This window comes from Eutrema salsugineum, unplaced genomic scaffold (genome assembly GCF_000478725.1).
Source record: "Eutrema salsugineum unplaced genomic scaffold, Eutsalg1_0 scaffold_8, whole genome shotgun sequence".
In the NCBI taxonomy this organism is placed as follows: domain Eukaryota; kingdom Viridiplantae; phylum Streptophyta; class Magnoliopsida; order Brassicales; family Brassicaceae; genus Eutrema; species Eutrema salsugineum.
Window position 1 is genome coordinate 10,829,035 of NW_006256414.1, and position 11,107 is coordinate 10,840,141.

The following is an 11,107-nucleotide window of genomic DNA, read 5'->3' on the forward strand; positions in this document are numbered from 1 at the left end:
GGTAACGAGTCTTAGCATCGGTCAATGGACCGCTCCTCTCTTATTAACACTCTGCTTACAGCCGTAGCGGATACAGCGATGTAGAGGAAGAGAGGCTCTCTTTCTACTGGTTTCGCCAAGACCAGCGGGCTTGCAAAATAGTTCTTCAGCTCCTGGAAAGCTGCTTCGCATCGCTCCTCCCACTCGAACTTCTTATTTCCTCGGAGGATATCATAGAAAGGGAGACATTTGTCGGTAGATCGCGAGATGAATTGGTTTAGCGCAGCGACTCTTCCCGTGAGCCTTTGAACTTCTCGCTTTGTTCTTGGAGAGGACATTTTGATTAACGCCTTGATCTGCTTGGGGTTTGCTTCAATGCATCGGTGTGTTACCAAATAGCCGAGGAACTCTCCCGAGGAGACCGCAAATCTACATTTTGCTGGGTTTAGTTTCATATTGTGTTTGTTCAGTTTCTTGAAGCATTCCCGTATATACACAATATGGTCTTTTTCTTCGAGCGATTTGACCAGCATACCGTCGATGTATACCTCCATGGTTTTTCCGAGCTGATCTGCGAACATCTTATTGACGAGCCGTTGATACGTTGCCCCAGCATTTTGTGTCCGAATGGCATGACTTTATAGCAGTATATTCAGCGGTCGGTTATAAACGCCGTTTTCTCTCTGTCGTCAGGATGCATCAGTATTTGGTTGTAACCTGAAAACTCGTCCATGAATGTCAACAACCTGTTTCCTACTGTAGCTTCGACTAGTCGGTCAATATGCGGTAGAGGGAAAATGTCTTTTGGACACGCCTTATTGAGATCTGTGAAGTCTACGGAGAATTGGCACTTGCCATTTTTCTTCTTCACTACCACCGAGTTTGCGAGCCAATCCGGATATTTTGCCTTGGCGATCGATTCTACTTTGAGCAGTCTTTATACCTCGTCGTTGACAGCTTTAGCTCGTTCGGGGCCGAGCTTCCTCTTTTTCTACTTGATTGGTTTGAAGATCAGGTCTACGTTTAGCTCGTGACAAGTCACGTCGATGCTTATGCCCGGCATATCTTCCGCGATCCAGGCAAAAGTGTTGATATTCTCCTTGAGGAAGGAGACGAGTTTGTTCTTCAGAGGTTCTCCCAGCTTGGCTCCGATCTCGACGCGCCTCTCTGGATGCGCTTTGTCTATACACACCATGTCCACCGCATCACATACTGGCTCGGTGCGTGTTTTGCAACTCTCCGCGATCTATAATTGCTATAAGATTTTGGAGAGCTCGTTTGCGGGCTCTTGATCTGTCTTCAGCTTCTTGCGATCCACATCTGCGTGTGCATCGGTGACAGGGTTCCTCAATATTTGCTCTGTCAGGAAACACATTCGCGACTCCTTCTGATTTCCCCAAATCATTTTGATGTCTTCTGGAGTTGGGAACTTGATGCAGAGGTGATAGGTGGAAGGGATTGCTCTCATTGCATTTATCCATGGAGTCTCCATGATCACGTTGTTTATCGCTGGGTGGTCGGTGACCGAGAATTTGACGATCTTAGTGACTCCACCAGCCACCATGGGAAGTCTGATTGTTCCCATAGTCATTGTTGTTTCTCCTGAAAATCCGGTTAGAGGCTTAGGGACAGCCGTCACCTCGGAGATGTCGATTCCCACCCTTCTGATTTTCTCTCGAAAGATAGCATCTAACGAGCTCCCGGTGTCGATGAGTACTCTTGCTACGTCATGGTCTCTGATCGTTAGTTCGATCACCAAAGGATCAGTTTGTGGTTTATCTATCCCTGCCGTTTCTTCCTCGGCAATGGCAAAAGAGATTACCGTGTTCGGGGGATCGGTAGGTTCAGTCCAATTCTCCTTCGCTTCGCCTCGACGCTGATAGGCTTTGATAGAGGACACCGTGTCTTGGTAATATTGGGATCCACCCATAATCATGTTAATCCTTTGCTTCTGCTCGGATCGCTCTTCCGGTTCGCTTCTCCTGTCACGTTTGGTATTGTCCCCTCGTCGGGACGGATTTGTGGGTTCTGCCGCGCTGTTTGGCTCGGTTCCCTTTTTCGGCTCGGCATGGGCGAGGTCTTTAAGATTCACCACGCTCTGGAGCTCTCCTGCTGCCATTTTAGCTGCGAGTTTTGCTCATAGGGTTTGACATTGCGCTGTTGAGTGCCCATAGGTTTCATGATACTTGCAGAACGCCTTTTCATCGTATTTAGTGGGCCTCCTTACCCAAGTGTTGCTACGCGGCTCTCTCCTTCCGCGTCCAGTGCCTACTTGGTAGTTGTGGGCGCCTCCGCTTCTTGGTTCCTCGGAGCTCTGCGTCGTCGTGTTGTTCGAGGGATTGCCTTTCTTCGAAGAGCGCATCAGGATTGAGCTCCGGATCGCTGTTTTCGTCGCTTCGTACTGCTCGTCCAGATTTTTCATTTCTTCTTTATTGACGACAAAGTCTGACGACCGATGTAAGGCATCCTGAATTGTTTGCGGCGTGTTGAGTGTCATTTCCCATCGAAATTTGGATTTGTACCACAAGGATCGCTTCAAGGCCTCGAGTGCAGCCTTGTCGCTTATTCCATGTAGTCCTGAAGCGGCTCGTTTGATCCTTGGGATAGTGTCCATAGGTCAGCGTCGGAAGTTCCTCGATCCATAAACATCGAATACTGCTTGAGGAACAAAACGGAGAGTTGTTGGAAGCTGCTGATCGAGTTGCGCTCCTGCCTTGAAACCATTTCAGTTCAGCTCCCTTGAGATGCTCTACGAATATCAGACAATAACCGGCGTCTTTCTCCTGCTCGGTCAGATTGACAGCGTTCTTTGTGAAGGCTTGTCCCATCGCTATACGAAACGCTGTGATATACGCTTTCGGGTTGGTAGTGCCTTCATAGAATGAGATTCTGACTTTTCCAGGTTTGGGAATCCTAGCCTCCGTGATTCTTGTTGTGAATGGGGTTCTTTGGGTTTCCTCAAGCTTTCGATCAATCTCTGGCACGGCACTTTTCGCGTTATGCACTTGAGATTTCATGGCGCATATCTCGGCCACTGTCCGAGCCATTGAGGCTCGCAAGTCTTCAATCTCGAGGGTCTACGCACGGGTCGTTCTCCTAGGCTGGCGAGGTCATCTCCGTACTCTGCCTGCTCGACTCATTGGAGATTTTCCTTTTCCTCAGTTGGGTTGTTGTCGCAAACCGGGTCGGTGACTTTGTCAGCCTGAATGCCATTTAGTGCTGAGGCGAGCTCTTCTTGACTAATCCGCCGAGCCGAGCGTCCACATCGATCACGTCGTTCTCCTTTTCATCGCCTCGTCGCCTTGAATTCCGACGAATCGGGGGCGGTTTGGTCTTGTTGATTCGGTTAGCTGCGGGAATTTGTTAGTTGATGGGACGAAACATTGGCGGAGCCATGGGATTTCTTATGCCGCTACCTGAAGCATCTGCAGGTGTTGAGAAATCGAAGCGTCTCCTAACTCCATCTATCGGATCAGAGATCCTGGCTCTCTAAGTTGGGTGCCGTCTTTCGACCGTCATTGCGTCAAGTCTCTCCATAATCACCTCGTTCCTCTTGTCCTGCTTGTCGATTTTTTTCATCGACGTGGCCATCATGTTTCGCATCCTCTTGGGCTTCGGTGGTCGTCGTTGTCTTGCTTGATGGTGGAGCGTCCTTCTCCACGCAGTTGTTGTTGTTGTCGTCTCCGGGTGCGTCGGTTGCCATGTTCTTCAGATTTCTAGCTCTTGACAATATTGAGTAAGAAAATTTCGAGTCCCCACAGACGGCGCCAAATTGTGTGTCCCAAAACTCGCACAACCAAAAATTTGTTAAGAAAAACTTAAGAGATCTGAAATTTCTAGGGTTTATCGCAAGAACAGTAAGACCAAAAGAAGGTTTTTATCGGAGAGATTTAAGGAATATTTCCTTATCATTTTGTGCGGCCGCCACCTTTGTATTTCGCCTAGAGTTTTTCTGTGGGCTTCATCCTCCTCGACCTTGATTCGGCCCATAGCAAAATAATCGGCTCAGCCCAATACAAAGGAGATTAGCTCGGCCCAACACAAAAGGACGCAGCTCGGCCCGCTTATTCTTCTCCATAGCTCGGCCCACTTTTATTCTCTGCAGCTCAGCCCACTTATTCTTCCTCTCACGGCTCGGCCCAAGCTACACCCAAAGTTACGGGATGGCTCAGCCCATCCTCTCATTTCTTCTATGGATCTGGCTCACTCTCGTACTTCTTCGCTATAGCTCGGCTCCCCTGAACACTTAGTCATCATGAAGATGGTTCTATCCGCTTGGGGTGAAACCGACCCCAACACCGTCTCCAATGGCAGAAATCACACACCAGCTGCTACAGCTCAAATCCCTCTAAACTCAGAATACATTCTCAACGTTACTATGTCCCATGTCTAAAAATTCACCAGTGTCAATTACCTTATGTGGAGCCTTCAAGTTCGTTCCTTTCTAGATGGGTACGTACTCTCTCATCATCTTGACAGAACCTCTGACGTTCTTGTACAAACAATCACTGCAAATCAAATAACAACATCAAATCTGATAACACCGTATTTTGACCACTTTTATGGATCGTTTTGAAATACTTTTTTTATGTTTTTAATTGCTTTCAAGTACTTTTATTACGTTTTTCTAGTATTTGTAGTTCCAAGACTCTTTTCAGGTAACTAAGGGAAAAGCTTAACAAAATGGATAGAATACCAGATTTCAGCTAAGAGTCAAACCGTCAGAAGTTCACCCCCCCCCCCCGATTGAAAGCCTTCTCACCGTCTGATCCAGCTCAAATTTGGAGATCTCAAAGATGGAAGTATCAGCTTTCCAGCACACTTTACAGCTTGGCAATCCAACGGTTCAATCAAAAGATACTCGAAGAACAAGATGTCTCGTAAACCAGTCGGCAAGCGTTTTCACCCGCGGCCAACAGGCCATTCCCCGCGGTCACAACCATCCCGACCGCGGCCAGCCACCCATTCCCCGCGGTCACGCACTTCCTGACCGCGTCCAGCTAACTCCGAGTTTGAAGACCCATTTCTGAAGCCCGTATCATTTTCCCAGCCTCAATTCCGGAACCCTAAACACCAGTATTGGAGACTATAAATACATATCATTTAGGTTTTTTTAAGAAGAGAAGAAGAGAGACGAAATAATTTACAGAAATTTTACTTTCAGCTTTGTTTTTAGGTTTTAGGGAGAGAGGGATCTATCTCTTGAACCCTTGTTCTTTCTTTTTCAATTTCGGTTTCTGTACTACGTTTTAATACTATGTTTTTGATTTCGTTTATCATGTCTGAGTAGTTTTATTGTTGGGTCTAAGGGATTTTCGATGGGGATATATATGTTCGGTGAGGATTCCATGAACTATTGAGCCGAATCTTAGAACTTTTTCTTCTGAATTCGTTTTTACTGCATGAGCTAGCGTCATGAACTACAATCTGATCCATATTCTTAGTGACACGAAAGTGTTCATCCGGTTTCAGATCTAGTTTGGTAGAGCAAAACAAACATAGGAGTGGAAACCTACCTATGGGCGATTTGTGAATGCTGACGAGTCTTAAACATAATGCACCTCTTCTTTTCCAGGGCCAGAGTGGAAACCTACTTGCCAGGGTTGAGAGAGATAGTTGTCTATGATCACGACAGTAGCATATTCATACGTCCGTGTCTCCAGTTCGAAAAGTTTAAGCTAAAATCTTATCAAATTTACTCTCTATCAATGTTTTGAATCGTTCATACCCCTGAAAAAACTTCCCTGAACCCCCGCGCTTTCTTTCTTATAGATCTACACTGATTTTCATTCAAGGTTTAGTCTAGTTTCTTTACTCTTTCAATCGATTTTCACTTAGCAATTAGGTTTAGCCGTTTTCTCGTTTTTATCCGTTTTCGTTAAGTTTAGTTATTAGGTCATTTTAATTCCCGTATTTTCTCTTTAAGATTCGTTTTTACGTTTTAAACACACCACCAAAACCCTCAAAAAACTCGCCTGGTTCTAGACTTCCTTACTTTATATTTCTTTCGAAGGCTTTTGTAGGAAAGATCCTCCTTCCCTGTGGATTCGATCCCTAAGTACTACAATCGATCAGTTGTGCACTTGCGGCTATTGATTTCATTTAGGGTAAAACTTGACTATCCTCGACACACACCACATCAAATTTTTAGTGCCGTTTCCGGGGATGGCACGCTTTTTCTTTTCCGCAAAACCCTAAGAAAGGTTGGTAAATCGACTCTAGAACACCTTTTCTACTTATTTTCGTTTTTGGTTCTTCTTGTTTCAGGTTATGAAGCAATGAACCATATGAAACGAAATTACTACTATGAGGGAGGTTTTTACAACACTCCTCAAGCCACTCGACGCCGAGAAGCACAATACATTTGTGATCTCTCAATGGATTGGAATTCAATTTCGAACCACCACACAAGAGGACTTCACAGCCACAACAAATCAATTCGCGAAGTTTTAGAGGAACAAGGATTCTACTGGGACCACGACCCTTATTCAACTTACAATGCCCACAGAGATATCCATGATCCTCTCTTTGATGAAGATATGTCGTCTATCTTACAAACCGAGATTGATGATATGCTTCAGGAGCTCAATGAATCTATGGATGACGGGTATTGGGTAGCTTGTGAAGTAGATGGACCTCCATCAAGTTCGTTAGAAAGAGGCCATCAAATGAAATTCCTTTGGATCATCACGTCATGGAAGCCAGTCATCAAGAAAAAGGAGAACCTGTTTCTAACCCGAGTGATGATCTCGTCTCTACTGATTCGTTCAGGTGTTTTGGAGATTACAAACAAGATAATAAGTCACTTCCTCTTGATGAACCAAAGCCTTTTTCTCCTTCAGCTCCTCACCATCTTGACTGTGAGACAGACCACGTGAAAGATGAGACACTAATGGTGTCATCAAAACCACCATTGGAGGCGCTTTCTAAGACGAAGGATCCTGAGAAGTTTGATGCCCCATTCTCGATCAAGCGAGTGAAATTTCGTGATTCTCCTTGTGATACTGGACCTGATGTGAATCTCATACTAAAGACCATTGCAGAGAATATAGGTATTTCGATTTTTCATCCTTTTAAGATTTACATTCACTATGAAGGTTTTTCTGGTGCAGCTCCACTCGGTTTCAAACCCGAATTGCCTTTTCAAGGGGAAGTTTGTATTGTTTCTACTAATTTCCATGTTATGGAGATGAGAAAGGATGGAACAAAACCTTTGATATTTGGTACTTCGTTCCTGGCATCTGATGAAATACCCATCGACAACCCGAATCAATGTATGAGTTTCACAAAGATTAACAAGAAAACCTCACATCCGGCAATTCCTACAAGGAACTCTCATTGTCTGACAATAGGCGGCGTAGATAATCCAATATTTGACCCTGGAGGAACTACAAAAGATGTTGGATACGTTCTAGAAAGAAGAGCACCCAAAGAAAACGCCGGATTTACAAGCTTGACGAACAAAGGTACTCCCTTATGTACACCTTCAACTAATGCTCATATGAGAGGTGATGGAGACTTAATTGATGCAAGAGTGAAGCTTAAATGGCTCTCAAGACTCTTTTCTGAAGAGTCTCCACAAGGAAAAAGAATTGGAGACAAGAAGCAAGAGGATCTGGACGTCTCTCCTCAGACATTTGGCACCCCGGTCGCGAGTGCGTTACCAGCGGCCAACCAATGTTTCTCCGCGGTCGCGACACTTGCACCGGCAGCCAAACCACCTTTCACCGCGGTCGCGAAACTTCCACCCGCGGCCAATACTCTTTTTACCAATTCTCCAACAGTTCAAGCCATGGCGACACCTCTTCAAGCAAACTGTCCTCACCTTGGATGCTTAACCATCTCCACCCCTTCAGATCATAAAGAATCATCTGTCCTTGTATCTTGCAACATGGTTCAATGTCATGAAGTGAGAGAGACCTTATTCACCTCATCATACAAGCATCTAAGACGTTCTCCTGTCACAAGTGGTGTTGAAGACTCATACCTCAAAGAAGTTCCAAGACTGATTTTTGATTCTGGAGGAGGCTACCATCTCAAACCTGAGAGCAAAATTTCCAATTGGAAATGGCGTTATAAGGGATATAAAAAGGAAAGACAAGGAGAAGCAAAGAAGACTTGTCCCAAGACATTGTCCTTGAAGTACTAAGTCACGTCCAACACCAAAGTCGAGCTAAACGACTTAAAACAAAAGCGCTTAATGAGAGGCAACCCATTTAGGTATTGTTTTCTTTAGGATTGTTCTTTCTTCTTCTATTGATCTTTTTCTTTTCTTAGTTTCAGGTATTTCTTATAAAACAAAAAAAGCCAAAAAAATCAAAAAACCCGAAAATACCAAAAAGAAGAATGGTCCTTGACTGCTCGGCCCAGCAGGAACCAAGGAGAAGCAGGAAACAGGCCGCGATATAAGCTCCCGCGGTCGCAGGCGTTCTGACCGCGGGAAAAAGCTCTTCGACTGCGGCCGCATCTTTCCGACCGCGGCCGAGCACCGCTTTACCGCGGTCGCGTGACCTCTGACCACGGCAAATGGTCGTTGAGGTGAAACCCGACTCCAAAACCACCCACTTCACCTCATTCCACCTCACCAATCCCCACTCCACCTCATTCATCACTTCCCACCACCTTCATCACCACCTATTACCTTCCAAACTTGTACGAATGAATCCAGTCCATCACCACCAGCATCCCAGATCCAAGTAAGTTCTCTTTGGCCATACCAATTCAATTATCTATGCATTTTTCTCATCCAATATCGACTTGTTTCATACTGAGGACAGTGTGATTTAAGTCTGGGGGAGGATTTCATCCCTTTCTAACCACTTTTCTTTCATGAGTCTTGCATTATCTACACTTTTTGCATTTTCCTTAAAGTTTTTCAAAATCGGTTTTCAAAACAAAATACGTTTTAAAGGGAATGGTGAACATGAATCAATGATAGTTGACTGTGTGCTTTTAGACTGTTCCTAGCGACATGCTCATTCATGATTTAGGACTAGACTAGGCGGTACCTAAGCACATTTGAAACGAAGTACCCTAGAGGAATTTGAATGATTTTGATTTAGATGAAGGAACACACTAGCTCAGTTTTATTTGGACTTACTTTGGACTTAATTCTCTCATTGAAGCATTAGACCAAGGAAACAAATCATACATTCAGGACTCCTTTACCCTTTTTACCACTCTCTGTTGATCCTGAATGGCTAGTTCATCTTTAGCTAGTTCCTCACGTTAACCAATCATCTTTCAAACCACATGCGTTCTTGTTTTCTATTGTCTTATATGCAGTAAGTGCAGAAACATTAGAGAGAAGAAGGAACGACCCAGTTTTCGGTCACCAAAGACAGAGAGACCTGCGATTTGCCGGAAAAGTTCCCGGAAGGATTCAACATAAGAGAAAGCTCAGTTTGCCTAAGAAAATCTCAAATTTTGGTACAATCTCGTCATCTAGTGTCTCTCTCTCTTTAAAAGGCATTTCCTTTTCGTTTAAAAAATAAAATAAAATAAAAATAAAAAATAAAAAAAAAAATCGAAAATAAGAAAAGCAAGAAAATAAAAGCCTTAGCGAGTCTAGAGATGTCGAATTTTAAGTCCCAAGGCAACTAGAGTTCGATTTTATGGAGTTTTGGAGACCATTTTCTGATTCCCGGAAAGAATTTAAGTCTGGGGGAATAGCTGTTTACAACAAAGGAGGAAGGATTATGCAACAACATTTGGCAAGAAGAAGTGACTGAAAATTGCGGTCATCAACAGGTCCTTATCTCTCTTGTGGTTGTGCATATTATCTTGCATCCTCTAGATTCATCAGGTAACCCAAAACACTTTAACTCCGGCCAAACGCTGTCTACTCTGGATGATGTCTTTAATGAGAACTCACTATTGAACTTAATGAATGTAGAGAGCTAGTTGACTGGAATCAAGATTTAGATTGTTTAAGTTTTGTATGACGGAAAAGTGGACTAGTATCTTTTGTGTATTTGTGAGAATTTTCTAGACTAAGTTGTGGATTGATGCACGATCGTTGGTCCTAGTTTAGGAGTTCATGTCTGTGAGATTTGTGCATTCCCTATTTTTGTTTTCACTTAACCAGTTTAGACTTTTGCTTTGTTTGAGGACAAACAAAGGTTTAAGTCTAAGGGAGTTGATAACACCGTATTTTGACCACTTTTATGGATCGTTTTGAAATACTTTTTCTATGTTTTTAATTGCTTTCAAGTACTTTTATTATGTATTTCTAGTATTTGTAGTTACAGGACTCTTTTCAGGTAACTTAGGGAAAAGCTTAACAAAATGGATAGAATACCAGATTTCAGCTCAAAGTCAAACCGTTAAAAGTTCACCCCCGATTGAAGGCTTTCTCACCGTCTGATCCAGCTCAAATTTGGAGATCTCAAAGATGGAAGTATCAGCTTTCCAGCAAAATTTACAGTTTGGCAATCCAACGGTTCAATCAAAAGATACGCGAAGAGCAAGATGTCCCGTAAACCAGTCGGCAAGCGTTTCCACCTGCGGCCAACAGGCCATTCCCCGCGGTCACAACCATCCTGACCACGGCCAGCCACCCATTCCCTGCGGTCACGCATTTCCCGACCGCGGCCAGCTAACTCCGAGTTTGAAGGCCCATTTCTGAAGCCCGTATCATTTTCCCAGCCTCAATTCTGGAACCCTAGACACTAGAGAGTATTGGAGACTATAAATACATATCATTTAGTTTGTTTTTAAGAAGAGAAGAAGAGAGACGAAATACTTTACAGAAATTTTAATTTCAGCTTTGTTTTTAGGTTTTAGGGAGAGAGAGATCTATCTCTTGAACCCTTGTTCTTTCTTTTTCAATTTTGGTTTCTGTACTACTTTTTAATACTATGCTTTTGATTTCGTTTATCATGTCTGAGTAGTTTTATTGTTGGGTCTAAGGGATTTTCGATAGGGATATATATGTTCGGTGAGGATTCCATGAGCTATTGAGCCAAATCTTAGAAGTTTTTCTTCTGAATTCGTTTTTACTGCATGAGAGTAGCGTCATGAACTACAATCTGATCCAGATGCTTGGTGACACGAAAGTGTTCATCCGGTGTCAGATCTAGTTTGGGAGAGCAAAACAAACATAGGAGTGGAAACCTACCTATGGGCG

The 11,107-nt window shown here is 43.8% G+C and overlaps 1 protein-coding gene across 1 annotated transcript; it reads right to left on the reverse strand.

The window, feature by feature from the left end:
* Positions 1 to 2,116: 2,116 nt before the first annotated feature.
* Positions 2,117 to 3,026, reverse strand: LOC112088836. Its single transcript, XM_024159118.1, has 2 exons — positions 2,502 to 3,026; positions 2,117 to 2,446 (listed from the first exon to the last, which is right to left on the reverse strand). Exons 1-2 carry the CDS (start codon positions 3,024 to 3,026, stop codon positions 2,117 to 2,119), a joined length of 855 nt encoding a protein of 284 aa, XP_024014886.1.
* Positions 3,027 to 11,107: the final 8,081 nt, after the last annotated feature.

Bases quoted from the DNA above. Each gene is read 5' to 3' on its own strand.
- LOC112088836 (XM_024159118.1), bottom strand. From the start codon at position 3,026: ATGGCTCGGACAGTGGCCGAGATATGCGCCATGAAATCTCAAGTGCAT. The intron at 2,447-2,501 runs GTACAAATCCAA...CAAACAATTCAG, and splicing joins GCCTTGAAGCGATCCTTGTG to GATGCCTTACATCGGTCGTC.